The sequence below is a fragment of the Natrix helvetica genome (genome assembly GCF_964273705.1).
Source record: "Natrix helvetica genome assembly, chromosome: 9".
Lineage (NCBI taxonomy): Eukaryota > Metazoa > Chordata > Lepidosauria > Squamata > Natricidae > Natrix > Natrix helvetica.
Genome location: NC_138560.1, coordinates 19,105,956 through 19,133,942, shown reverse-complemented (window position 1 = coordinate 19,133,942; position 27,987 = coordinate 19,105,956). Strand labels below are relative to the sequence as shown.

The following is a 27,987-nucleotide window of genomic DNA, read 5'->3' as shown; positions in this document are numbered from 1 at the left end:
ATTTTAAAACCTTGAATAACTTCCCTTCAAATCAGGTCTTTTAAATATGTGTATAGCATAAAGAGTTTTGTGGCATGCCATGGGACTGTGGCTACATCCAATACTGTGCTGCAGATTCAAAAGAAGCTTCAGAACCCCTGATTTGCAGGTTTGAATCCCTCTCCTCCCGTGAATTCACAGCTCATTAAAGACAGTCGAAGAAGCGTCTTCACCCAAAAGTCAACATCTCTCGCGATAAGCAAACGCAACAAAGAGGAAATGGTGGGTGTGGCAGGATTAGGCAGGGACTTTAATCCCTGAAGCTCCCGTTCTGAGTTTATTTCAACACGATGAATCACAAGAAGCCTCCTGCACACTTACAGCGTTAACTTCTACCTGGGTTGCGCCTTGTTTCGGATTACTTTGGAGTGAATGCCTTTGCAATCATCGTTTAAAGCAGCGCCTCCATCTACAAGAAGAGGCTCAAGCATATTTTTTTCCCACTTGGGCAACTGGAAGGTGGATGGACTTCAACTTCTGGAATTCCCCAGTCAGCATCCAAAATGAGGGACTGTCTCTACTTTGTCCTAGAGAGCCAATGGGGTTCATCTCTCATAATCCTAGCCCAATGATGGGGAACCTTTTTGGCACCGAGTACGCTTGTCTGGGCCGCCACCAGGGGAGATACGCAGGCCGAAAAATGTACTTCTGGTTTCCGGTGGGCACATGTGCACCAGCCAGCAAGTCTTCCGGTTACTGCCACACATGGGCCCACGCCAATCAGCTGGCCAACATGCAGGCTCACGCTGGAAAAAGGAAGACCAGCTCTTCTGGTTTATGGCACTGCTGCATGCACAAAGGCCAGCTGATCATCAGGTGCGCATGTGCACTAGAAACCTGGAAGAGGAAGGGCAACGCCACACGTGCCAGACGACATGGTTCTGTGTGCCGCTTCGAGCACGTGTGCCACAGATTCGCCATCATGGTCCTAGCCAGAAGTAACTCTCTAGTTCAGTGTTTCTCAACCTTGGCAACTTGAAGATGTCTGGACTTCAACTCCCAGAATTCCCCAGCCAGCATTTGCTGGCTGGGGAATTCTGGGAGTTGAAGTCCGGACATCTTCAAGTTGCCAAGGTTGAGAAACACTGCTCTAGTTGCATTTACAAGCCCAAGAATGAAGACAAAGACAGACAAGGACCTGAACAGTAGCGTAATTGCATCCCGAAGTGGAGAAATCACAGGTTCATTTTCCTACAGTGATGGAAAAGCTCACCTTGGTTGAGAAATTTAAGCTCTTTCTCAGCTAGATATGCCCGAGAGCACTTTTCTAGGACCGAATTCAGTTCGGGAAGAATCTGTGTCTTTTTCCCTTCAGTTGAAACCCAACCTCCACCTGTACAAAAATTCTAAGGCCTTGCACAGGCATGGTTTGAATGTCTGTGTAAAGGAGGACTTAGTTTTTCCAAAGATCAGACTAGTTAATGATGCAGCAGCTGTTAGGTTAAGATTGAAGAGGGGATTATTGTAGTATTAACACACACGGTCTTCCATTCCACCCCCACCCCCCACCCCATGCCTCCAATCAGCGGAGGGAGAACCAAGTGGAACCATACAGGTAGTCCACAACTTATGACCCACCACTGAGCCCAACATTTCTGTCACTAAGCGAGACGGTTGTTAAGTGAGCTTTGCCCCGTTTTTCGATCTCTCTCGCCACGGTTGTTGAGCGAATCCCTGAAGTTGTTCAATTAGTAAGGCGGTTGCTAAGGGAACCTGACTACCCCGCTGACTTTGCTTGTCCGAAGGTCACAAAAGGGGATCAGGTGATACCAGGACACTGCAACCGTCATAAACATGAGTCAGTTGCCAGGCGTCTGAATTTTGATCACGTGACCATGGAGATGTTGCAACGGTCCCAAGTGTGGAAAAACGGCCATAAGTCACATTTTTCAATGCTGTCGTCACTTTGAACAGTACCTAAAGGAACAGTTGTAAGTCAAGGACTACCTGTACACCAGGGGTGAAGTTCTACCCGTTCAGGCCAGTTTGCCTGAACCAGTGGTAAAAAAAAATGCTTAAAAAAGTATTTTAAAAGTTCCAACAATCAGCTGTGCCAGATTGTCTGTGCGGTTCCTGCTTGTTGCAGGGGCCATTATGTGTGAAGTCCAGCTGCTTTTACATCGTGTGTGAGTGGGTTGTGCAGCTTTTGTGTTGTTTTTGTGTAAAGTATAGTTGGTTTTTGAGCTCTCTGTGACTTTGTGAGGTTCCTGCTTGTTGCAGGGGCCATTATGTGTGAAGTCCAGCTGCTTTTACATCGTGTGTGAGTGGGTTGTGCAGCTTTTGTGTTGTTTTTGTGTAAAGTATAGTTGGTTTTTGAGCTCTCTGTGACTTTGTGAGGTTCCTGCTTGTTGCAGGGGCCATTATGTGTGAAGTCCAGCTGCTTTTACATCGTGTGTGAGTGGGTTGTGCAGCTTTTGTGTTGTTTTTGTGTAAAGTATAGTTGGTTTTTGAGCTCTCTGTGACTTTGTGAGGTTCCTGCTTGTTGCAGGGGCCATTATGTGTGAAGTCCAGCTGTTTTCACATCGTGTGTGAGTGGGTTGTGCAGCTTTTGTGTTGTTTTTGTGCAAAGTATAGTTGGTTTTTGAGCTCTCTGAGACTCTGTGAGGTTCCTGCTTGTTGCAGAGGCCATTATGTGTGAAGTCCAGCTGCTTTCACATCGTGTGTGAGTCGGTTGTGCAGCCACACCCACCCGGTCATGACCACCAAGCCACATCTGCCCATTCATATGACCACCAAGACACACCCACCCAGTCACATGACACCAAGACACACCCACAGAACCAGTAGAAAAAAATGTTTGAATTTCATCCCTGCTGTCTTTTGTGATTTGGGCTCTGTCTACTGACATGATCCCATAAGGCAGTGTTTCTCAACCTTGACAACATAAGGTTCTGTGGACTTCAACTCCCAGAATTCTATGCTGGGCTGGGGCATTCTGGGAGTTGAAGTCCTGCAGGTTCTCAAGTTGCCAAGGTTAGAAAATATTGCTGTTAAGACATTCATGTTCAACATTTCAGCTGCTCCCTTCCAGATCCAGAAACAAAAGGAAGCTTTCAGTGAGCAACAGGCGGCCGGTTCAAATGGAGGCGTTAGAAAGGGAGGCTGCAGCCAACTTAAAGGAATCCCAAGATTTCCAGAAAGGGGAGACGGGATTGGGGAAGAGACACAAAACTCCGGGGAGGAAAAAGTGGAAGAGAACAGTCTGGCATTCCACAGTGCTGCGTTTTGTTGCAATTCCTACTTAACGGAAGAGAACTCATTGCCCAATTTTTCTTGGCTCTCTACCTCCTGCCTGTTCTAAAATTAGCACCTGGCTCTTTTATCCCAAGGACTATCGCCATTCTCTGCAAGATTCCAGAAATACTGACGTTTGTGGCCAGAGGTTATGTGGGAATAGATTACATGCAGGTACTCCTCGATTTATGACTGTAAAGTAGATCACCAGGAGACCCCACCCATCTTCACCACAGTGGATTGGAAAGGCATGAATTGGAAAACAATGGTGAAATTTGAATATGAAAGATAGATTTCAGGAGGTTTGTGAGTTCGATCCTAGATAGGGACAAACGTAGGGTCTCCTGCTTGGGCAGGGGGTTGGACTAGATCAGGGGTGTCCAAACTTGAGAACTTTAAGGCTTGTGGACTTCAACTCCCAGAATTGAAGAGGGGAATTCTGGGAGTTGAAGTCCACAAGTCTTAAAGTTCCCAAGTTTGGACACCCCTGGACTAGATGAACTGCAAGGTCCCTTCCAACTCTGTTAATCGGTTACTTCAAGATTTCATCTAATTCTATGAACAGGTTGACTTTGAAAATAAAGGATAAAGAGGAATCGGTGTATTTCTAGACATGGGGAAGATTTTATGACTGGCTAGAGAAAGGAATCTAGAAAAGAAAGTAAGGGGAAGATACAGAACCCAGACGATACACTATTAAGTGGGAAAGGTGGGGAAGAGGGGGAAAACAGAAAAGAAAGTACTAAATATACAAGTATATATTCAAGAGTGAGATATAAAGGGAAAAGAACATAGTTAGGATAGATTAGCGAAGGAAAGGGAATAAGAAATGATACCAAATTATATTTGAGTTTGCGGAAATATCATCCCAAGAAAACATAAACTGCGATTTGAAAGTGACACCTATAGCAACAGAAAAAGAAAGGGAAAGGAGGAGAGGAAGAGGAGGGAAGGAAGAAAGAGGGAAGGAGAGGAGGGTGGAAGGAAGAGAAAGAGAAGGAGAGAGGGTAGGAAGGGGAAGAGGAAGAGTAGGAGTAGGGGAGAGGTAAGGAAAGAAGGAAGGGGAAGGAGAGGAGGAAGGAAGGAAGTAGAGAAGGTAGGGAGGTAGAAAAGAAAGGGAAAATAAGGTGGTGTTAAAATAAGCGGATGAAATAGTAAATAAATGAACCCAAACTGTATATTATAACCTTTTAAATGGAATAACAAATGCATAAGAACGACAAATGTAAAGAAGAAGAATAACTATGTGAATGTATACTTACCGTATTTTCGGAGTATAAGACGCATCAAGATTTTGAAGAGGCAAATTTAAAAAAAAGGTTTTCCACTCTGCAGATCTCCCAAACGGGCCCGATTTTTGTCCAAAAAAAAGGGCATGCATAGACTTTAGGACATTTATAGAGTGCTCCTGGCGGCTGGCGGGGGGGGGGGGGGGGCAAAAACGAGCAAGAAATATGCCCATTTTTCACTCATTTCTGCCCTCCCCAGCCCCCATGAGCACTCTGGAAGCCTCCTAAAGGCTATGCATGGACATTTTTGCAAAGGGGGCGGAGTTTCCAGAGGCCAAAAAATGCTGTATTCAGTGTATAAGATGCACCCAGATTTTCAGCCTCTTTTTTGAAGGAAAAAGGTATGTCTTATACTCCGAAAAATATGGTATCACTGTATGTAAGAGAATAAAAAAATAAAAAACTCTTTTATAAAAAGATTTCATCTAATTCTGGTGTGCCGATCATTTCATCCTTCAGTTAGAACTGTTTTCACCCGAACAGGTCATCCGAAGAACTAGAAACTTGAAAAACCAATTCTGAGCTAGCTTTCTCCTCTTCCACCTCCTCCCTCCCCACTGTTCTTCCTTGTGTGCCCATGTATTTTGGATCACAAGCTTGGGAGCAGCTTTCTGTGGATATTTTAAAGCTGCTGCAGAAAAACCTCTTGGCTTTTGGGAGGGATGGGATGCCTCTGCTTTAAAATACTAAAAGAAAAGCTTGCTACCCCTGTTTAGCTAGTTGTTCTGGTAGGCAAGCATCTTCAAGGCCTCCGCTCCTCTTGGGGCAGAGGTTTGTTATCTTTAAAATGGACTTCGCCTGGATACTGCATCCTGACTTTTCATATGACTGTGGGAGAGCAAATAAGTGCAGCTGCCACACCAAGAAAGTAAGGAAACTCCTGCTGTCCATAAATGCAAGAATTATTCAGAATTAAGAGCAGAAGGGGTTGAAGTTATTCGTATTCTTGTCCTAAAAGTCTTTTTTTCGTTTTGTTTTGTTTGCACAGAACTAGCACAAATACAAATGCAATTGTACTTTGCACGCACCCCCCTTTACCAGGCCTGAGGAGGTGGGGGGGGAGGGTTTCAGCCGGTACATTGTTCCAGGGCCCATGGAGCTCAAAGGGAGCCCATGAAGGGAAAATTTTTACAAAACCAAATTTTTAAAAAGAAAAACAATATTGGATATATACTTCATACTCTATACCAGTGAGGGCTAACCTTTTTGCCATTGCCTGCCAAAAGCAGGGGGAAGTGCAGGAGAATCATGCGCGGGCGTGCCCACACCCATAATTCTATGTGCGTGTGCCCTCACGCATGCGTGCACAACCCCCCACTTTTTGTACGCGATGGACCCGTTTTTCGCCCTCCCCAGGGTCCGGAGACTTTCTAGGAGCCTGGGGAGGGTGAAAACGGCTTCCTCTGCCCCCCTGAGGCCCTCCGGAGGCTTCAGGAGGCTTCCATGAAACCTCTGGAGGGTGAAAAATGGCCTATGGGCAACCCAGAAATCTGTTCCCGAACTTCTGGGTTGCCCAAAGGGCCCTTTTTCTCCCCCTGGAGGCTTCAGGAGGTTTCCCTGAATCCGGAGAGCGAAAAACAGTTGAAGATGAAGGCCGAAATCAGCTGGCCAGTGCGTTGGAGCTGGAAGTGACAGGGCAACACCTTGTGTGCCCAAACAAATGGCTCTGCATGCCACAGGTTCGCCATCACGGCTTTATACTTTGTGTGTATAGCAAAACCGCCTTGCAGCCTTGTTTGGCACAACCTTTATTCATCTGAAATTCCACAAACAGTTCTTTAGATAATTGATTGCATTTTAATTTCATTACTTGTTTATTGAAGTTTGCAAGTCTAGTGTCCTTTCCTTTTTGAATCCATTCTCCATTTCATTTCAGTTTATGAATGATGATGAAATGTCCTCTCAAATAATCTGGAGCTCAAAAACGCAAGGAGAAACAGAAAGGTGATGAGATTAATAAAAAGGGGCAACAAACGCTTTTTTTTTCCATTTGGGGTTGAAACGCGAAACAAGCAAAACTAACCCAAATGAAACTTTAAATTCAGAACAATGTGAGGCAAGGGCAGAACTGAAAGCAAGGTCAGAATCTCATGAGGGCAGTTTGGATTTTCAAGAAACCTCAGATCGGGTAAATTCTCAATTTAAAGATTTAGAGGAAAAAAGGTTGCTAAATGAACCCATTTTTAGGATCAACAGAATGCTTCAAACCAAACATGAGCAGCGCCTTAACCCTAAACCAGACCCTCTCCAATCTCTCATTTGAACGACAGAAGCCACAATGTGCCCAGCATCACTACACCTGTAGGAAAGGGCTTGCACACAAGGACGGCCACAACATTGCTTGTGTCACTCTGAACACGACTGTAAGCAGGCCAGGTTCACATGAGATGGACAGCCACCAAAACAAACTATCCCAGTTTAAGATTAACCAGGTTAAGCAGACGATGAAGGTAGAACCGGTACAGAATGCTCCTCTGGAGGGAGACGTAGGTAAAGCTATTCATGTGAAAGATGTTTATTAGAATGCAATGATTAATACCATTAATATTAAATGAATCTTGCTGGGATGCTGAAATACACCGTGCAAACTAAGCGGAGAGAGTGGAAAGGAGAAAGGGAGAGGAAAGGAGGAAGAGAGGGAAACAGAAGGGAGATAAAGAGTAGGAGAGAGAAAAGGAGTGGAAAGAGGAGAAGGAGAGAGGAAGGGGAAGTAGAGAAGAGAGGGATGGTAGAGGGAAGAAAGGAGGTAGGGAGGAGGAGAGAGGGAGAGGGCGGGAGTATAATATAGGATATAATATGGTGTATGGAAAGCAGAAGAGCAAATGACAGTTGTGGTTTGATGGTAAGAGGAAATGCTATAATATTGGATAATACAAAATAGTGATTGTTAAGATGTATACACTTGTAGTTATATGTATTAAAATTTAAATAAAAAAACTGTTCCTCCCCCCCCAAAAAGAGAATGCTCCTCTGGAAGAATCAGAGTCTTAGCAAAACCTAATGGTAGGGGGGAAGGATTTTGGTTTGATCTTGTCCAAGTGGAATGGCACACAATTTAGCAAGCATCTGCTAAGCTTTGGGTCTGGATACCTCCAGGCAGAAGAGAAGACTTCGCTCACTGCTCCCTCCCATCGGTTCTTTCTATAATTAGAGCCAAGACCATGGGAGATTTTAAAAAATAAAAAAAAATCCCAAAATTGAAAGAGTCAGCAACAGCTACAGCTCTCTCATTGGCTGTCCCCGATTGGGAAGGTGGCCAGCATTTTGGGTCCCTGGTGTCTTTTCCTGTCTGCTCCGCCCCTTCGCCAATTACAGGGCAAGGCAGGCAGCGGCCAAAGAGACAGGGATTTAAGTGTGGGTTTGGCCAAACCGCAGCAGTACGGCCTTGCTGTCCATAAAATCCTGCTGGCAGGGCAAAGACAGGGTGGGTGGAAAGGGTGCTTGCTGGCAGAGGGTGAGATGGAGCAGCAGAAAGAGAAGCGTCCAAGAAGATGCGGGCCACGGCATCAATCTCACGGTCTCCGTTTCTCCTGCTTTGCTCCGTGGATGTTGGATATGTGGTGCTGAGTGTCTCTAAGCATACTGGAGGGTGATGGGCTGGGAGGTTGGAGACAGGCCCTCAGCACATTCTCGAGTCAGCTTCATGGGGAAAACAGGCCTTCCAAAGTGGGTCAGCAGGAACCTCTGTGCTCTGGTGAGGCTTGCAGAGGCTCAGCGCTGAAGAGGGGCTGGCGGTCCTTGCTGAGTGACCCAGGTCGCCCTTCATGACCTAGTCTGTGTGCCGCCCCTGGGGGGCTAATGGCAACCGCTCCTAGCCCCACCAGGCTTTCTGTGAGTCTCTTTGGCAGGCTTGTGCCCTCTGCTCCTTGCTTGCCCGGCAAAATTCCTTTTCTGAGTGATACTTGTCTCACTCAGATGCATGGGCTGCTTGCCGCCCCCAAGGGGGTTTTTGGCAAATTTTTGCCTCTGCTCGGGGAGCTCAGATACTCACTCAGGCCGTTTTGTGCTTCTTTTAAAAGGTCTCTAGTATTTTTCCCTTAGGATTCTCAGGAGTTCCTGGATGGCACAACAGCCCAGTTGAGGGCTGAGTCGATAATTGGGGTGGTACCTGGTGACCAGGGCGTGGCCTAAAGACTCAGCCCAATCAAGAGAGGATAAGGTCAACCCCATCCTGGATACTCCTCCCCCTCACTATGGAGAAGTGGTGCTGAGTGTCTCTAAGCATACTGGAGGGTGATGGGCTGGGAGGTCGGAGACAGGCCCTCAGCACATTCTTCATGGGGAAAACAGGCCTTCCAAAGTGCGTCAGCAGGAACCTCTTGTTAACCACAGCCGCGGTCTCTCGCTCATTCACGATTCCATCCTCTCTCTCTCTCTCTCTCTCTCTCTCTCTCACACACACACACAACTTTTATCACAGAACTTTTTTTTTTTTAAAGAATAAAAACCAATTCTAATTTTGAAAGAAAAAAATAAGGGAAGAAAGAAAAAGTGCAAAGGAAAAAAGGGGAGGGAGGAGGAAGGAAAAAGAAAAGAAGAGGGAGGAAGGGAAGAAGAAAGGGAAGAAGGAAGGAAGGCACTTTAACTATTGCACCACCAGGAAGGAGAATGGTGAAAAGCCAATGTATGTGAGTAAATATAATGTTCCAAAAATTATTAGAGATATCGCCAGAAAATTGGCACCACCAGGAAGGAGAATAAGAAAAGGAATAGGAGGGAGGGAGGGAGGGAGGAAGGAAGGAAAAAGAAAAGATTAGGAAGGGAAGGAAAAGCAAAAAGTATAAAGAAGCAATTTCTGATTTTCTAAATCACAGTTGCAGGCATATCCATATTTCTCTCCTTCTCTCTCTAAGGTTGCAACTTCACTTCTTTCCATTTCCCATTTTTTTGAGTCATCAGACCCATAGTGAATCACAAGTTCATTTTTGTTCTTATTTCAGCAAAAAGTCCCTAAGTAGTTTCACGTCACAAATAAACATAGTTGTTGTCCTTTCTCTAATCAAGTCAACTTCACCGCCCCTGCTAAGTCTGTCCTCTTCCCCAACCCAGGTATTTGAGACTCCTTCCACTGATGTACATATAATAATCCATTCTCTCCTAACCAGGAGAACTAGAAAGTAGGAACCTTGCCCCCTGCCCCCCACCACACCTCTTTTTTAAAATAAAAAAATGTAGGAGTGGGTCCATCCATCCCAAAGCCACTAGCAGAAAAGCCAGGCATCACATTTTGATAGGGTCACTGCCAAAGGGCAGCCATACCATCTCCTGCCCTTTGGGAGAGGGAGATGTGCAAAGAGGAATGTAAGAGCCTTAAAATTATGATTTTATTATATTAATCTTATCTGATTCTTTTATTAGTTTTATTGTTTTTTTAATATGGTTTTAAATTATGTAAGCTGCCTTGAGTCACCATGGGCGAATAGGTGGCAAAATAATAATAATAATAATAATAATAATAATAATAATAATAATAATAATAATAATAATAATATACCTGACTTGAACATTCTGACTCTACAAAAAACCACCTACTTGGAACAACTTATATCTTCCATTACCTTAACAGTTTCTAGGTCCTTGGTTAGGACTCGAGCTGTTGAGCTACCATCCAGCCCCAAAGGCTGTGAATCTCACCAAAGATTAACCTAATAATAATAATAATAATAATAATAATAATAATAATAATAATAATAATAACAACAACAACAACAACAACAACAACAACAACAAGGAAGGAAGGAAGGAAGGAAGGAAAGAAAGAAAGAAAGAAAGAAAGAAAGAAAGAAAGAAAGAAAGAAAGAAAGAAAGAAAGAAAAGTTTGGTCCATTGACATTGCAATACCTGGTGATGCACAAATTGAAGATAAACAGCAAGAAAAAATCACAAAGTACCGGGACTTGCAAATTGAAGTTGAGCAACTGTGGAAAAAGAAATCGTGTGTTCTCCCGATTGTAATTGGAGCCCTTGGAGCAATACCTAAAGGACTACCTCGCTATTTGGAAATTCTAAATTTACCTGACTTGAACATTCTGACTCTACAAAAAACCACCCTACTTGAAACAACTTATATCCTCCGACGTTACCTTATCAGTTTCCAGGTCCTTGGTTAAGACTCGAGCTGTTGAGCTACCAACCAGCCCCAAAGGCTGTGAAATTCACCAAAGATTAACAACAACAACAACAACAACAACATCATCATCATCATCAATGTTCACTTGGAAGGGGGCTGCGGAGTCTCCCAAGTAGAGAGAGACAACAGCTGCAGCTCAGTGGTGGAAGACGTGTTTTGACCGTTCCAAGAAAGCAGAGTTAGGGAACACCCTCGTCTCAAAATATGGAGAATTGCAATCCTGGTGGAAAAGGCCACACCAGAAGCAGCTGTCTGCAGACAACCCTGTGGCCATTGCTCCAACCACTCATGTTCTGGCCCGGAATGGGACTTCAGTTTTGCTCCATAGAAAAGGAGGAAGAAGGTAACAACAAAGAGACAAAGAAGGAGAAACAAGTTGCTTTTCAAGAAGCATTTCCTGCAGAGTTTACCAACAATGCCCCAGATAATCTCTTCCTAATTTTGTTTGGGTGCCATGCGGGGCCAGACAAAGAATGAAAGGCACTTGAGTGGAAGCCCTCAACGGGTTGTAGGTGACAGAAGTGCATTCTTGTTGTTATTGTTAGTTAGTTAGTTAAGTCATGACCCCATGGACAATGTTCCTCCAGGCCTTCCTGTCCTGTCCTCTACCATCCTCTGGAGTCCATTTAAGCTCATGCTGACTGCTTCGGTGACTCCATCCAGCCACTTCATTCTCTACCATCCCCTTCTTCTTTTGCCCTCCATCGTTCCCAGCATGAGGCTCTTCTCCAGGGAGTCCTTCCTTCTCATTAGGTGGCCAAAATATTTGAGTTTCCTCTTCAGGATCTGGCCTTCTAAAGAGCAATCAGGGTTGATCTCCTCCAGGATTGACCGGTTGGATCGCCTTGCAGTCCCAAGGGACTCACAAGAGTCTTCTCCAGCACCCGAGTTCAAAGGCTTCCATTCTTTGGCACTCAGCCTTCCTTATGGTCCAACCTTCACAGCCATACATTGCAACTGGGAAAATCAGAGCCTTGCATTCTGACAATGCCTAATAACTAGAGGTTGAGACAGGAAGCAGGAAAGGGAAGCTCAAAGTTGCATCCTTCTGCATTAAGGCTGCCCCAACAGGATGACCAATGTCCCCCAGCCTGGTGGCTTGTATACAATAATTAACCTGCAGGAAGTTGGTTTGGAGGTCTGAGCTTAATAGGACAACTGCCTGAGGTCAGCCAGACAGGGCAGGGAAGGACTCTTGAGAAGGCAGGACAAAAGCAGGAAATGGTTAGTGGGGAGAGGGCAGCCTCAGCCTGGGAAAAGCCAGAGGAAATAGGCTTGTCTGCTTTTCCTCCAGGTTGGGAACAGGTCCAAGGAACCATTTAAAATTTCTGCTACTGGTTCTCCAAACTACTCAAAATTTCTGCTAGTGGTTCTCCGAACTACTCAAAATTTCCACTACCGCTTCTCAGAACTATTCAAAATTTCTGTTACTGATTCTCTGAACTATTCAAAATTTCCGCTACTAGTTCTCCGAACCATTTAAAATTTCTGCTACTGGTTCTCCAAACTACTCAAAATTTCTGCTAGTGGTTCTCCGAACTACTCAAAATTTCCACTACCGCTTCTCAGAACTATTCAAAATTTCTGTTACTGATTCTCTGAACTATTCAAAATTTCCACTACCAGTTCTCTGAATTATTCAAAATTTCCGCTAGTAGTTCTCCGAACTACTCAAAATTTCTGCTACTGGTTCTCCAAACTACTCAAAATTTCTGCTACTGGTTCTCCAAACTACTCAAAATTTCTGCTACTGGTTCTCCAAACTACTCAAAATTTCTGCTAGTGGTTCTCCAAACTACTCAAAATTTCTGCTAGTGGTTCTCCAAACTACTCAACACTTCCACTACCGCTTCTCAGAACTATTCAAAATTTCCGCTACCGGTTCTCCGAACTACTCAAAATTTCTGCTACCAGTTCTTCAAACTACTCAAAATTTCTGCTACCAGTTCTTCAAACTACTCAAAATTTCTGCTACCAGTTCTTCAAACTACTCAAAATTTCTGCTACCAGTTCTTCAAACTACTCAAAATTTCTGCTACCAGTTCTTCAAACTACTCAAAATTTCTGCTACCGGTTCTTCAAACTACTCAAATTTTCTGCTACCGGTTCTTCGAACTACTCAAAATTTCTGCTACCAGTTCTTCAAACTACTCAAAATTTCTGCTACCAGTTCTTCAAACTACTCAAATTTTCTGCTACCAGTTCTTCAAACTACTCAAAATTTCTGCTACCAGTTCTCCAAACTATTCAAAATTTCTGCTACCAGTTCTCCGAACTACTCAAAATGTCTGCTACCAGTTCTTCAAACTACTCAAAATTTCTGCTACCAGTTCTTCAAACTACTCAAAATTTCTGCTACCAGTTCTTCGAACTACTCAAAATTTCTGCTACCAGTTCTCCAAACTATTCAAAATTTCTGCTACCAGTTCTCCGAACTACTCAAAATTTCTGCTACCAGTTCTTCAAACTACTCAAAATTTCTGCTACCAGTTCTTCAAACTACTCAAATTTTCTGCTACCGGTTCTTCGAACTACTCAAAATTTCTGCTACCAGTTCTCCAAACTATTCAAAATTTCTGCTACTAGTTCTCCAGAACTTGCTGGATTTCACCCCTGAAATAGGGGCTACAAATAATGCCATTAAAATTTGGTGTGGTTTTTTTTAATGTACATTGTATTCCCCCCACCCCGGGTGAATCGAGGGGTCCTAAGGCCGTCCGAGGAATTTATCCATAATGTTTTACCTGCAACAGCTCATTCTCATGGCCAACTATCGGCTGAATATCTATGAGAAATTAAGCTGCATGTTTGAGCAGGCCCTTTCAACTTCACAGGTAACGAAAGACGCCCAAACTCATACTTTTTAATCCTAGATTAATTTACCTGGAATAACAGCAACTTTCTAATTCATGTTTCAAAATATTTTATGTATACATTTGGGGGAAAATAAAGGGTGAGATAACCAGAGTACAGAAAACTCTTGTTATTCCCAGAAGTTCATCTAAAGTGCTTTTTCTACAAGGATGTAATTTCATTTTTATTCTAAAGTTTAGGCCAAGCTTTTCAATGCAGCTCAGAAATACCTGCCGTTTTCTCTCTGCTGAACGATGCAAACTTTTTAAACCCTAAGGAACAATGATTAATGCTTGCTTTAGGTAAAAGCAACGTTCCTATCACCCATCTCCTCCCACTTATGACTGCAGGGCTTTAACTTTGTTGCTTGCATCCTTACGATTTATATTGACATTGTTTCCTGGTTGCTTATTTGTATCCTATGTGTATCATTAAGTGTTGCACCTTATGATTCTTGATGAATGTATCTTTTCTTTTATGTACACTGAGAGCCTATGCACCAAATTCCTTGTGTGCCCAATCACACTTGGCCAATAAAGAATTCTATTCTATTGCAAGCTAGTGAAACAATGGCTAGGTTTAATATTACCTGTAGCTATTCTGTGATTTCTATATTTTCCGCTTACTACAATGTAGACCTATTCATTGTGGCTTACTCCAATGCCTGTCTGTCTGTCTGTCTCTGTCTGTCCATCTCCATCAATCCACCCCTATATCTATCAATCTATCTATCATCTATCTATCTATCTATCTATCTATCTATCTATCATCTATCTATCATCTATCTATCTATCTATCTATCATCTATCTATCTATCTATCATCTATCTATCTATCATCTATCTATCTATCTATCTATCTATCTATCTATCTATCATCTATCTATCTATCTATTCATCCATCCATATCTTTCTATCATCTATTCATCCCTCCCTCCCTCCCTCTCTCTCTCACATACACGCACACATACACATACACACACACATTCCTACACTGCCCATTTCACAGTTGAAGTCCACACATCTTAGAATTGTCACAGTTAAGAAAAAACTGCCTGCTGCCAACTATGGGAGGAGGAAGGCAGTCTGTGTACAGACCTATGTTTGATCAGGGCTTTGGAAATATTTGTTGAGGTTGCTGGGGTAAATGGAGAAGAATGACTGCAGTGCTGCAGCTCAGCCCCAGAACTGTCTTGAAATTTGCAATCCCTGACAGAATGGGTGACTCTTCTCCAAAATATGGTGGGGTGGGGGAGAGAAACAGGTGCCAGACTGGGGAAGAGAGGGTGAGGGGTTCAGCCTCTTCATTAGGAAACTGGATTCTGGAAATGTTCAGGAAGGTTTATACTATAGGTACTCCTCAACTTACGACTGTAATGGTGTCTGCCCATTATGACGATAAGTCGTGATGGCTGCAGAGGGGCGGCACCTATGTAACTTTCCTGATTTTAATACCTTTTTTTGTGGCAGTCATTAAGCAAATCAATTGTTTGTTATGAAGGGCTTGGCTGAAAACCAAAAGCAAATGCCAATTTTCAACAAAAACATCTTCATACATTGTCACCTGAACAGCAAATGCCCATTAATGCAGGCCAGTTACTGAGCCCCCGAAATGCGATCACATCACTGCAGAGGAGGGACACACGGATGTTGGAAGTGTGAATCCAGGTCATAAGTAGCTTTTTCAGAGCCCGTCCTAACTTCGATTGGTTGTAAGTGAAGGACTATCTGTTTAGGAGATCATACTTGCTAGGTTTAGGAAAAGATAAAGGTTCCCCTCACACATGCAGCATGTGCTAGTCGTTCCCGACTGTAAAGGGCGGTGCTCATCTCCGTTTCTAAGCCAAGGAGCCAGCGCTGTCCAAAGACGTCTCCGTGGTCATGTGGCCGGCATGACTAAATGCCGAAGGTGCATGGAACGCTGTTACCTTCCCACCAAAGGTGGTCCCTATTTTTCTACTTGCACTTTTACGTGCTTTCGAACTGCTAGATTGGTAGAAAGTGGCACAAGTAATGGGAGCTCACTCCGTTATGCGTGCTAGGGATTTGAACCACAATGTAAACACAAGGGTGATAGGAACAACTAATGTCATTATAATTGTTAGCACAACTGTTACATTATTACAGAGGTTAAGACTGATAGGAAGGAGGTGTAGAATGGAGAACTACAAAGGGTAAACATGAATGCCGATACAGAAGGCTGTATAATTATTTTGTATATTGCTATGTTTGTCTTGGTTTTTCTTTTCTTTTTTTGTTGCTTTGTTTTTTTCTGTTTTTAAAGGCAAAAATGTTTAATAAAAACTATTTTTTTTAAAAAAGAAAAAGAAATGAGGGGTCCTTGGTGCTCTCTAAGCTTGCTTGCCTGTTTCCTTGCAGGCATTTCTTGATGAATGAAAAGACTTCATGAATGAAACGTCTGCGGGAAAACAAGAAAGCTCAGAGAGCACCAAGGACCCCTCAAGATTAATCAACTGCCCCAGAAGAGCAAGCAGATCCATAAGTCAGCAAGCACAGAGCTTTGATTACTCAACCATGAAACTAACTCAACCAAAGCTGCCTCTGGATCCTTTCCTGGGTATCGGCAAGCCGCTGTTGGAACCACCAGCTTCTTTGCAACACTGCACCAGGGCCAGCCAAAGGGAGGATCCTGTCCTGTTGGCCTCCTGTTCCACACAACCACGAGAGGAGCTGTGAAGCTGAAGCCACATCTTTCCAGCGGAGCTGCTGGGTGGAGCTCCCAAACCACGCGCAGAGTCAGTCCAGTCTTAGGCAAACTGTAATTATGCTGGGGGTGGGGAGGCCAGCCTAATGGCCTTCGTGGCCTGGTCCTGGCTTTCCTAGGCAGTTTGCAAATAAGGGGAGGGCCGGGGGACCCCCTGATGCAGAGGTCTTTCCCTTTGTATCAGATGGTGGGAAGGAGGGAGCCTTTTGTGACCAGACATTAAAAAAAAATCCAGAAGATTTTCCAATACCAGGCAGGAGAAGGTGGGGATGCAGCCTAGCACTGGAGAAGACAGAGCAAACATATTTTTCTTTGGGTATTGAGGAGTTAAGGAAACCAGTCAAATACTTTGGCCACCTAATGAGAAGGAAGGACTCACTGGAGAAGAGCCTCATGCTGGGAAAGACTGAGGGCAAAAGAAGAAGGGGACGGCAGAGAATGAGGTGGCTGGATGGAGTCAATGAAGCAGTAGGCGTGAGCTTAAATGGGCTCCGGGGGATGGTAGAGGACAGGAAGGCCTGGAGGAACGTGGTCCATGGGGTCATGAGGGGTCAGACACGACTTCGCCACGAACAACAAAAACGAAACCGATTTGCCGCTTTGAGCTCTAAAGAAATTCATTTGGTCTGTGATTTTTGCAAAGGGGAGGGGGGGTAAATAGCCCTATTGGGGATAAAATATGCAGGCACAGCAGCATTTGAACCAAATACTTGGCCTGGTTACTGAATTAGGTTATTTGCTGGATTCACACCTTAAAGTAAAGGCAAAGGTTCCCCTTGCACATATGTGCTAGTCATTCCTGACACTAGGGGGCAATGCTCATCTCCGTTTCAAAGCCAAAGAGCCAGCGCTGTCCGAAGACGTCTCTGTGGTCATGTGGCCAGCCTGACTAAACGCCAAAGGAGCACGGAACGCAGTTACCTTCCCACCGAAGTTGGTTCCTATTTTTCTACTTGTATTTTTACATGCTTTCAAACTGCTCAGTTGGCCGAAGCTGGGACAAGTAACAGGAGCTCACTCCGTTACACAGCGCTAGGGATTCGAACTGCCAAACTGCCTACCTTTCTAACCAACAAGCTCAGCGTCTTAGCCACTGAGCCACCGCGTCCCTCATTCACACCTTACATTGACCTATAAACTAACCAGACAAGTAGCCTGGGAAATAGGTCACCACGTCTAAATGGTCTTACAGTGATGTTTTTCAAACTCTGGCAAGCCACACTGACTGGGGAATTCTGGCAGTTGAAGTCCACACACCTGAAAGTTGCCAAAACATCGCTCTGTGGGCTTCCCTATAGGAAAAGGATTCTACTTTTGAGGACAGAGCAGAAATTCTTTGTCATGAAAGTTCCCGGTTGTGACAGTCAACATCGCTGCACTGTCCTGGAAATGAACAGAAGAAAACCTGCAACCTCATAAAATGATGGGGAGTGTTATTGACTTATCCCCATTTTAATAGTGGAGGTCAGTTTCATTATCATTTTTATGAGTTGGAAGGGATTTCTGAAACCATGTTAGCCTTAAACAGTAGACTAGACGAGTAACATGATCAGATGATAATTCTACTTTATTGTAACGTTACATTTACAAAATCTTGCAGATTTGAAAATACAAATCTTCTGCTGTCTCCTTTAGAGCCTGAGAAACTAGGGAGCGTCACTTCTGTACCTCTTCCTCCACCCATTTATGTAGCTAACGGTTACACTTTATCTGACCATTCCCTAGGCAGCATTTCTTTGTCCCATCTCCTAAGGTCTTCTTCATATACCATTACATCTAATCTAAGATGATAAAACTTGTGGAGAGGGCTAAATTAACCACTTTAAGTAGAGAAAATTTAATGGCTGCATTTATAGCTGATTGGAAAATCCTTATAGACTTCTTTCCCACCCACCCCCTACAATGGAAACAAAATGCACTTTAGGATTTGTGGTTTTGATGTTTAGATAAAAACTCTGGATAATAGAAAACTGTGAATTTTCATTTGTAAACAAACAGTTGTTGTTAGTTGCAAAGTCGCATCTGACTCATCGCGACCCCATGAACAATGTTCCTCCAGGCCTTCAAACAGGCCCCTACAAACAGTAGTAGGGGATAATATTGTAATTGTGCTTATATTTGCTGCAAAGGAAATTGGAAGCTTTTTCTTTCTATTGCTTTTTATTCTTTCTTTCGGCACTCTTACTGTTTTTCCCCCTTTCTTATTTTCTTCCTTCTCTGCTGTCTTTACTCTTTATTAGTTGATCTTAGTTTTGATGTACAACCAGTTTGGTTTAGCGGCTAAGGCTCCAGGCCAGAAACTGGGAGACAGTAAATTCTAGATCTGCCTTAGGCATGAAAGCCAACTAGGTAACTTTAGGCCAGTCCCCCCCATCTCTCTCAGCTCAACCCACCTCGCAGAGCTGTTGTTGTGGGGAAAATAGGAGAAAGAAGAAACATGAGCCATGTTCACCACCCTGAGGTCTTTACAAAAATAATAATAAAGATGGGATAAAAAATAAATAATGCCCTTTGCAAAATACAATAATAATACAATACAATACAATAGTAGAGTTGGAAGGGACCTTGGAGGTCTTCTAGTCCAACCCCCTGCCTAGGCAGGAAACCCTATACCGTTTCAGACAAATAGCTATCCAACATCTTCTTAAAGACTTCCAGTGTTGGGGCATTCACAACCTCTGGAGGCAAGCTGTTCCACTGATTAATTGTTCTAACTGTCAGGAAGTTTCTCCTCAGTTCTAAGTTGCTTCTCTCCTTGATTAGTTTCCACCCATTGCTTCTTGTTCTACCCTCAGGTGCCTTGGAGAATAGTTTGACTCCCTCTTCTTTGTGGCAACCCCTGAGATATTGGAACACTGCTATCATGTCTCCCCTAGTCCTTCTTTCTCTTAAGCTAAACTGGAGACTAAAACATATGAAGAACGGTTGCAGGAACTGGGTATCAGTTCCTGCAACCGTTCTTCATATGTTTTAGTCTCCAGTCCCTTAATCCTCTTTGTTGCTCTTCTCTGCACTCTTTCTAGAGTCTCCACATCTTTTTTACATCGTGGCAACCAAATGTTCAATAGAAATTTATTTTTTAAGGAAAGAAATGAGAAAGAACTCTGTCTTGAGGGCCCTTGCCAACTGCTTGACCTCACTCTACAGAGGGCAACTTTGAAATGTTTCAGATGTCTCGTAGAGATGGCATTTACAGCAAAACCTTGCAACAACCATCCCCGTGGTTCTTATCGAAAGAACAAATGGGGCGGGTCTGCCCAAGTATGACACACAACCCTTCCCACACCATTCCAGCCACAACAGTTGCAGGCAAGTCTCACCCAACACGTTGCTTGGAAGGTCATGTGCTGGGGCAATGCTCCAAGAAGTCCCGTCAAGGGCATAGCTCTCATCACAGGACACTTGACACAGGCTTAAATTAGCATCGAGGGACCCTCCTACCCAATTTATTTATTCATTTACCAAATGGACATGGCTGCCCATCTCACAAGAAGCGACTCTGGGTGATGTAGAGCAAAAACAATGAGGCTGCTCCTCAGCATGTAACCGTAATGAGGCCTGCCCAGTAGGGTTATACGTCATAATGGTTGTAGAAACTGCAACTGATTTTATGTATGACCTTTTTATGTGCTAAACATTAAGCAAATTATTAAGTGGATGCTGCAGTCATTGTTAACTAATAATTCGCTATCAACGTAGTTTTGCTGAAAACCGGAAGGAAGAGCTGGTTTTTGACAAAAACAGACTTAAGATGTGGCCATGGGATGGTGCGATGTGCAAATGGCCATAAAGGCGTCATGTTGCCAAGCACTCAGTTTAATCCCTTGATAATGGAAGGGGGCTGACCATTGCTGTGGTGGCGCAGTGGTTAGAATGCAGTACTGCAGGGGACTTCTGCTGCCTGCCAGCTGCCTGCAATTTAGCAGTTCAGCTTGCTCTCACCAGGCTCAAGGTTGACTCAGCCTTCCATCCTTCCGAGGTGGGTAAAATGAGGACCCAAATTGTTGGGGGCAATAGGCTGGCTCTGTAAACCACTTAGAGAGGACCGTAAAGCAGTGTATAAGTCTAAGTGCTATTGCTATTGGAACTTTGAATCTGGGTGATAAATCCCCCTTTTTAGATCTGTCGTAACTTCAAATGGTCGCTAAGTGACAGGTCATAGGTCAAGGGCTCACTGTAAACATGTCAAACACAGAGCTTTGATCAGAAGTGGAGCCACCTCAAGATCTCACTGGCCTTCTGAGTTCACCAAGTTGGATTACACAGCCAGGTTGCCAAGGACCTCCAGAGAAAAAGGCAGAACAAAGCTAGCTTCAGAAGGGAGAATGTTCCAGAAGGCGGGTCCCATGGCAGAGAAGGCTTGCCTTGTCAGATCCACCAAATGCAGATTTCTGAGAGACAGGACTCACAGTATGCCTCTTACCAGATTCAATGAGATTTCAAGATGTAAACATCATTCTGAGCCGAGGTGGCGCAGTGGTTAGAGTGCAGTACTGCAGGCGACTTCAGCTGACTGCTAGCTGCAGTTCGGCAGTTCAAATCTCACCGGTTCAAGGTTGTCTCAGACATCCATCCTTCCGAGGTGGGTAAAATGAGGACCAAGAATGTTGGGGGCAATAGGCTGACTTTGTAAACCGCTCAGAGAGGGCTCTAAAAGCACTGTGAAGCAGTATATAAGTCCAAGTGCTATTGCTAATTCTTCAATAGGTGGGGGACAGCCACATTGGCTTTCCCAGTTGATTTTCTACAAGTCCCAGACCTTTCTAAATCTCCCCAGTGGCCCCTTCCAGCCCCACAACTCCAGGCCCCAAAGTCAAGTTTGGACATAAAAGTCCATTCAGATCAGTGTTTTGTTTACATCACATGTAAGGAAAACCACAGTTTTTCTCTTGCTCATATGGAAACATCTGTGCAGACTGGGACCACACCTGGTGCAAAGCCATGGTTGGTTGAATGATGGTTTATTGAATTGGCTAGATGAGCAGAACAGGCCAAACCATCTGCTCCGCTGCATACAATGGTTGCCACCTACAGCATGTTAAGACCAAGGCAAAAGCAGGACATACTATGGCTTAGTATGTGGCCTTACTAAGAAATGCTGGACTATAGGGAGCTTGACCAGTAAGTCAGTAATCTTAAATCAGGTTCTCCAAAGCATCTGAAGGCAACTCATTTGAAAGACAGCAGGCTGGAGAAAAGAAGATCAAGATGGATAATCCTGCATCTCCCTTGAAAGATTTTTCACGCCTTGCTGGCATCTCTTGGCAGCCTCTCTTGGGCTCACCTGTGACCTCCCTGCATTTCTTTACAATCTGGTCCAACAAGCTTCCTTACCCAGGCATTCCTATACACCTTTAGATTTCTCCTACACCTTCTGTCTACAAGTATCCATCTCGAGGTCATGAGATTCATCCTTCCTTCATTGCTCCACCTTAGGTCCCCTCCTCTTTGGAAGAATTAACCAACACCCACAAATAAGCCCAATGTAGACCCACATGAGCTGTCTGGCTTCCAACCATGCTGTTGAAAACTCAGACACTGGACTCCCTTCTTGTCTTCTTAACCCAACAGCTGCTAAGCCCACAGACTGAAGGCCACTTCCTCCAGCCTGGAGACACGTTGGCCCCCACTGGAGGGAAATTAAGGGAGTTATAGCCAGAACAGGAAGGAGCTGCTGTGGATTATGGGTCCTGGTCACAATATCAAGCACCTATATCAAGCCTATTGTCTACTTGTTTTATCAATGGTTGGATAAAAAAACTTGGAAGTGAATCTTTTCTTTTTCTTTACCCTATCTCATATGTAATAATAATAGAAAGTTATACTTAATGTTTTGAAAAAATCTCTCTCTTTTTTCTTTCTCTTTTTTTTCTCTTTCTATACATATTAAGCCTTTATTATGAAATAGACCATTTACTTATACGAGATAAGAATAATAATGTATTCAATGCATAAGAGTGAGATGATTTAAATTGTTAGGTATGATTGTGGCTGGTGACTATTTTATAATATAAAATGGAATAATGATGATGTAATGAACAATGGATGTGAATATAGATTAAAATATTTAATGACGACATGGATTGACAAATAATAACGGGAAATTAAATTTGGAGTTGAGGATGATTGGAAAATTTAAGATTAATGGAAAATAGAAATGTCTTATATGAAGTAATGAGTTTCTTTTTTTCTTTGACTTAATCTCCACCTTTATTTTTGAGAGAACGGTGATACAATTTTATAAAGACCTATTGCTACCTAGTACATAATTATAGAGATAAAGAAATAAGGGTTGTCATAAAAGAAAGAATACTATGGTAACTTGAACATGCAATGCTCAATGAAATATTTAACTATATTTAATGGATAATTAGTGACAGCATCCTTAATTGTAAAAACCATCGCACAAAAACTTGTAACCAAACGACATGCTTGATGAAAATGTGTTTTTTTTTTTTTACTTCCCTGCTCTTGTACTTTATGTGTTGTCTTGTCTTTTTAAAGAAAAATAAATAAACATTTATATATATAAAAAAAAAAAGCCTATTGTCTACAATTCTGCCGGTCAGTCCAAGAGAAGATCAACCCTGACTGCTCCTTAGAAAGCCAGATCCTGAAGAGGAAACTCAAGTACTTTGGCCACCTAATGAGAAGGAAGGACTCACTGGAGAAGAGCCTCATGCTGGGAACGATTGAGGGCAAAAGAAGAAAGGGACAACAGAGAATGAGCTGGATGGATGGAGTCACTGAAACAGTCAGCATGAGCTTAAATGGACTCCCAAGGATGGTAGAGGACAGGAAGGCCTGGAGAATGTTGTCCATGGGGTCACGATTGGTCAGACATGACTTTGCAACTAGCAACAACAACAATTCAAACTGATGAAAGTCCTATCATAATCCTGGTGGTGCCAGACTACAAATTGGCCAGCTTGAACATGGGTGGGCTTCAACTCAAGGTCAGACATCCAATGGATAACTAACCCAAAGGAACAAACCCACATGTCCTTGCCTTAACAGCCATCATTACACCAATGAGAGGAATTATGTCATGTCATTTGCACAGTGACATCATGAACACAGATGACATCATCCTGGCTTCTCATAGCCGGCATCTCATACCCTGCATAGATGGAATGAACAATTTTCGAAGAGGAAACGCTAGTCAAATGACTTGGTGTTTACAGAACGTTACGCACAGCTTGTTATCATGCACATAATAAATTGATCTGTGACCGAACTGAATGAGCCAGGCCTACGCGACGTACTGTACACCAAGCCACACCAAAACTACCCAAGGGTGAAATTAAACTCTGCACGTTGCACACACTAAGTTCATAACTGACCTAATTAAGAGTGTTGTGCTCCTGCACTTCTTTTTTTCATTATTCGAAATCTCATCCCTCTTATTGTATCCCTTCTTATTCTTCAAACAGCGATGAGTTTTTCACCCCAACTTATGCACTTGGAAAGGCAATGTTATGGACGAGTCCCCGTTAAAACTCAGGAAAGGAGGGGCCAATTACAATGGCCTCATCTTTGGGGGGGGGGGATGCAGAAGTTGGCTTCTTTGAAACAAACTACGAAAGTAGACTGAGACTCAAATGACCATCCTATGTTGAAGGTTCACTCAAGACAAAAAGTGCCCCACCCAGCATTCTCTAAATGGGGCTTTTCAAAGTTATTTCATGTCCAAAGTCCCTGATGATTATAGCTACTGGAGTTTGGAAAATTTCCCCACGTGGAGAAAAAAAGCAGAAATCTTGAGCAACGTTCAAGATTTAGGGTATAGGGTAAAGTGATCGTATACCCCCTTCCACCTCAACACTCAAGTTATAGGGTAAAGTGACCCTATATCCCTCCCCCACCCCACTTATAACAAGTCTATTTAGGAAGGAGAAGAACAATATTGTCTACAATTCTGACTAATGGAAGTCCTATCATCCTCCTGGTGGTGCAAGACTACCAATAGGCCACCTTGAAGATGGGTGGACCTCAACTCCCAGAATTCCCCAGCCACCCTTGTATGCTGGCCCATACAATATTTTTGGAGAACTGGGTCAAGAATCAGATTTTTCAAAGGCAAAGCTCTTCAAAAGGGACAGGCCCAGCGGGTCAGACAAATGGGGACGGGGGGGGGGGGAGGAAATACATTTTCGGGTGGTGGATTAAGAGAGCCTTCATCCATCCGTGAAGTGGTGGTGGGCTGGGGCCTCAACTTTCTTTCCTCTTTGTGCAGCCGGGAAGCTGGACTGCAGGCAACCCCCTCCCCTCCACCCTGCTCCTTCCCAGGAAGGCCAAGCCCACCGCTCCTGCAGACCCCATTCAAGACCAGCCTCAGCAGAACTTGGGGGCAGCAACTGTCCCCCTTGAGGAGGGAGGGGCTCCCTCCCCAAGGTCAGAAAGAAAAACTAGGCAGGTGGTCTTTCCTTCAATCCCCAAGCAGCTGTCGGGGAGATGCCACTTCTGGGTTGGGGAGGAAGTGGAGGGATGGTTATTTATAAACCCCCAATCCAGGGCAGGCTGCATGGCTCTCCCTCCCCCTCCCCTTTTTCTCCATGCTGGGCCTGAGATCCTGGAAAGAAGTTGGGGGGGGGGGATTGGCTGTTTTATCTGTGCCCTTCCTAGAAAATGTCCTGAGGGAGGGAACGGTGCCAGGTCCAAGAATCAGCAAAGGCAAAGGGGGCGAATATTGGGCTCCATGTCCTTCTTCATCTCAGCCTCCCTCCCTCCCCAGCCAGGCCTGAGGAGAGGGGGGTGCAGTCGATCCATTGTTCTGGGGCTCATGGAGCTCAAAGGGGGGGGTCCATGAAGGGGAATTTAAAAAAAATTTTTTTTTTTTACAAAATCACATTTTTTAAAAAGAAAAAGAATATTGGATATACACCGTACTCTGTACTTTGTGTCTAGAGAGCAAAACCGCCCTGCAGCCTTGTTTGAGGTAAGGGAATCTGAAAATCCCTGAACGGCTATTTCTGTCATTTATGGCTTTTTCATGTCATGACTTATTCATTTTAAGTTCCGCCCGTTGAGCTTCATGTCGTTTATGAATCTATTTTATATTTCATTGAAATATATGAATTTGAGGGGATGAAACGTGGCCTCAAAAACCTGGAACTCAAAAAAGGCAAGGAGAAAACAGGGAAAAAAAACCCGTGTCCCTCCATGTGTAGGTGAGGGGGGTGGGCATATTAGCCTTCTTCCAGCCCTTAATAATCCTCTCGGCGGCACTGTGCCTAACACACACACACACACACACACACACACACATATCGCCGGTCCCGCAAAGAAATCTGCTTTTCCCCATCACGCCCCCCCCCCGCAAGCAGCGGCAGGCGGCCCGTTGGCAAAAGGGAGGGCGGCCAAGGTCCCGCCGGCGCATCTCTCCCCCGCCCCACATCCTCTTTTCCGCCCGCGCAGATCGAGACAAAATCTTTATCTCTCTTCCCCCCCGTTCTTCCTCATCCTCTTCCTCCCCACCGCCCCCTCCCCACCGCAAATCTTTGGCGGCGGCTGCAGCATCTTCTCCGACTTCGCCAATATTTACCTCTCCGATCGCCCGGCTGTTGCTTCCCGCCGGGGGCCTTGGGCTGCTCGGCGCTCTTCTCCATCCTGGCTCGTGGGGCGGGAGTGGGGGGACGGAGGGGAGGAAGAGGAAGGGGGCGGATGGGGGCCTGGCCTTGCGTGTCCCCCTCCCCTCCTCCTCTCTCGGATCTCGTGGAGGCTTTTCCTTCCGCGATCCTCTGGCTTCCCGATCCGGGAGGCAGGCTGGATCCAAATCAGGGACGATCTTTTCCTCGGAAACGGGGGTGGGGAGGTTGGAGGAGGAAGATCTTCCCAAGAATTCAGAAAATCCCCCAGCCTGGCTCTTCCTCTTTTCTCATCGCGGGGCGGCTTGTGCGCAGAGGAAACTTGGTCGGAAGCGAGGCGGTGGGCGGGCGGCTAAGCACACAAAGCCGGGAATATTAGGGAGGGGACCCCCAACAACAATCCCCCCACCCGAAATCTGGGAGAGAAAAAAATTCCTTTGTAGAGTTATTTATTCCCCCCCTTCCCCCCCCCCCATCCAATATTGCTGGATCGGAAAGGAGCGAGTAGGAAAAGGGGTGGGGTCCTTAACCCAGGGGGCTGGAAGTAAAAAGAGAGAGAGATTTAAAAAAAGAAAAAGAATTAAGGGGGAGGCACCCAGCATAAATCCAGCCCTGTTCCACTAAGCAGCTGATTCTGCAAAATGACCAGCGCGAGAATCTCAACTATTGTACATCCTCAGTCTGGCCTCTGAAGCTAGGCGATACCACCGCGGAGGGGGAAAAAGGGGGGACACACCCTGGTTTCCCCACTCCCGCTACGAATCACGGACCTTATCGACCCGCGCCCGCTTCCGACAGTGGAGCCGGGGAAGAGGATGCCACGCTCTCGGATGCCCTGGAGGAGGAAGAGAGGGGGTGGGAAGAGAATCTCTCGGGCTCGCCACACGGCACACCCTCCCCCCCCGGGTCGCCGCCGCCTCTTGGTCGCGCCCGGGGAGCGTGTAGAGACTGTGTTGGGAAAAGTTCAGATTAGATTCCTCGGCCAGCAGCTGAACGGATGATTCATTTCGCCGGGGGAGGGGGGGAAGAGGAGGGGGTTGAGGTGGGAGGTGGGGGCTTTCCAAGGCTGGAGGAAGGAGGAGGCGATTTACAAGGATAGGGGTGGGGGTGGGGGGAGCGAAGGGAAGAGAAGGCATCTACGATTGAATGTATTATCCATCAGCCCCAATGCAGAAGGTCTCCCGGTCTCCGGAGCTACAGGTGGTCTGAGGTTGGAAGGGGTTTTTAACGGTTTCAGAGACTTAGAAGGGACCTTGTGGGCCATCTAATCCAACCCCCAACCCAAGCAGGAGACCCTGCACCATTTCTGACAAATGGCAATCCAGCCTCTTCTTGAAAGCCTCCAGTGATGAAGCTCCCACAACTTCCGAAGGCAACTTCTGTTCCGTGGGTTGATTGTCCTCACTGTCAGACAATTCCTCCTTATTTCTAGTTTGACTCTCTCTTTGATCAGTTTCCATTCATTATTCCTTGTCTGGCCTTCAGGTGCTTTGGAGGATATCTTGAGCCCCTCCTCTCTGTGGCAGCCCCTCAAATATTGGAAAACTGCTATCGTGTCTCCCCTGGTCCTTCTCTTCACTAGACTAGCCATGCCCAGTTCCTGCAACCATTCATCATATGTTTTAGTCTCCAGACTCTTGATCATCTTAGATAAATTCAGATTAACAGAGTTGGAAGAGACCTTGTAGGTCATCTAGTTCAACCTTCTGCCCAAGCAGGAGACCCTACTCCCGTGATGGCGAACCTATGGCACGTGTTCCACAAGTGGCACGCGGAGCCATTTGTCAGGGCACGCGAGGCACTGCCCTGTCAGCTGGCCAGCTGGCCAGCTGAGTTCACCTTTTTAAAAGCTATTTTTCGCCTTCCCCAGGCTCTGCCCCTCCGGAGGCTTCAGGGACCGTCCCTGAAGCCTTCGGAACACTAGGGTGGTTTTAAGCGCTCCGAAGGCTTCAGGGAAGCCTCTGGACAGTCCCTGAAGCCTCCGGAGGGCCTCCGGGGCGTCGGGGGAGGCTCTTTCCGCCCTCCCCAGGCTGCTATAAAGCCCCTGGAGCATGGGGAGGGCAAAAAAAAACATGTAAAAATGGGGGAGGTCACGCATTTTGCGCGCATGTGCACTGGGGGGGGGTGTCGCG

The 27,987-nt window shown here is 45.0% G+C and overlaps 1 protein-coding gene across 2 annotated transcripts in view; it reads right to left on the bottom strand.

The window, feature by feature from the left end:
* MAP7D1 (MAP7 domain containing 1) overlaps positions 1 to 26,522 on the bottom strand; it is a 94,788-nt gene extending 68,266 nt beyond the window's left edge. For both annotated transcript variants that reach the window (XM_081962027.1, XM_081962029.1), the window contains exon 1: positions 25,813 to 26,522. In XM_081962027.1, coding sequence (XP_081818153.1) covers positions 25,813 to 25,876 — 64 coding nt within the window. In that variant the 5' untranslated portion in view covers positions 25,877 to 26,522. The remainder of the gene's footprint in view (positions 1 to 25,812) is intronic.
* Positions 26,523 to 27,987: the final 1,465 nt, after the last annotated feature.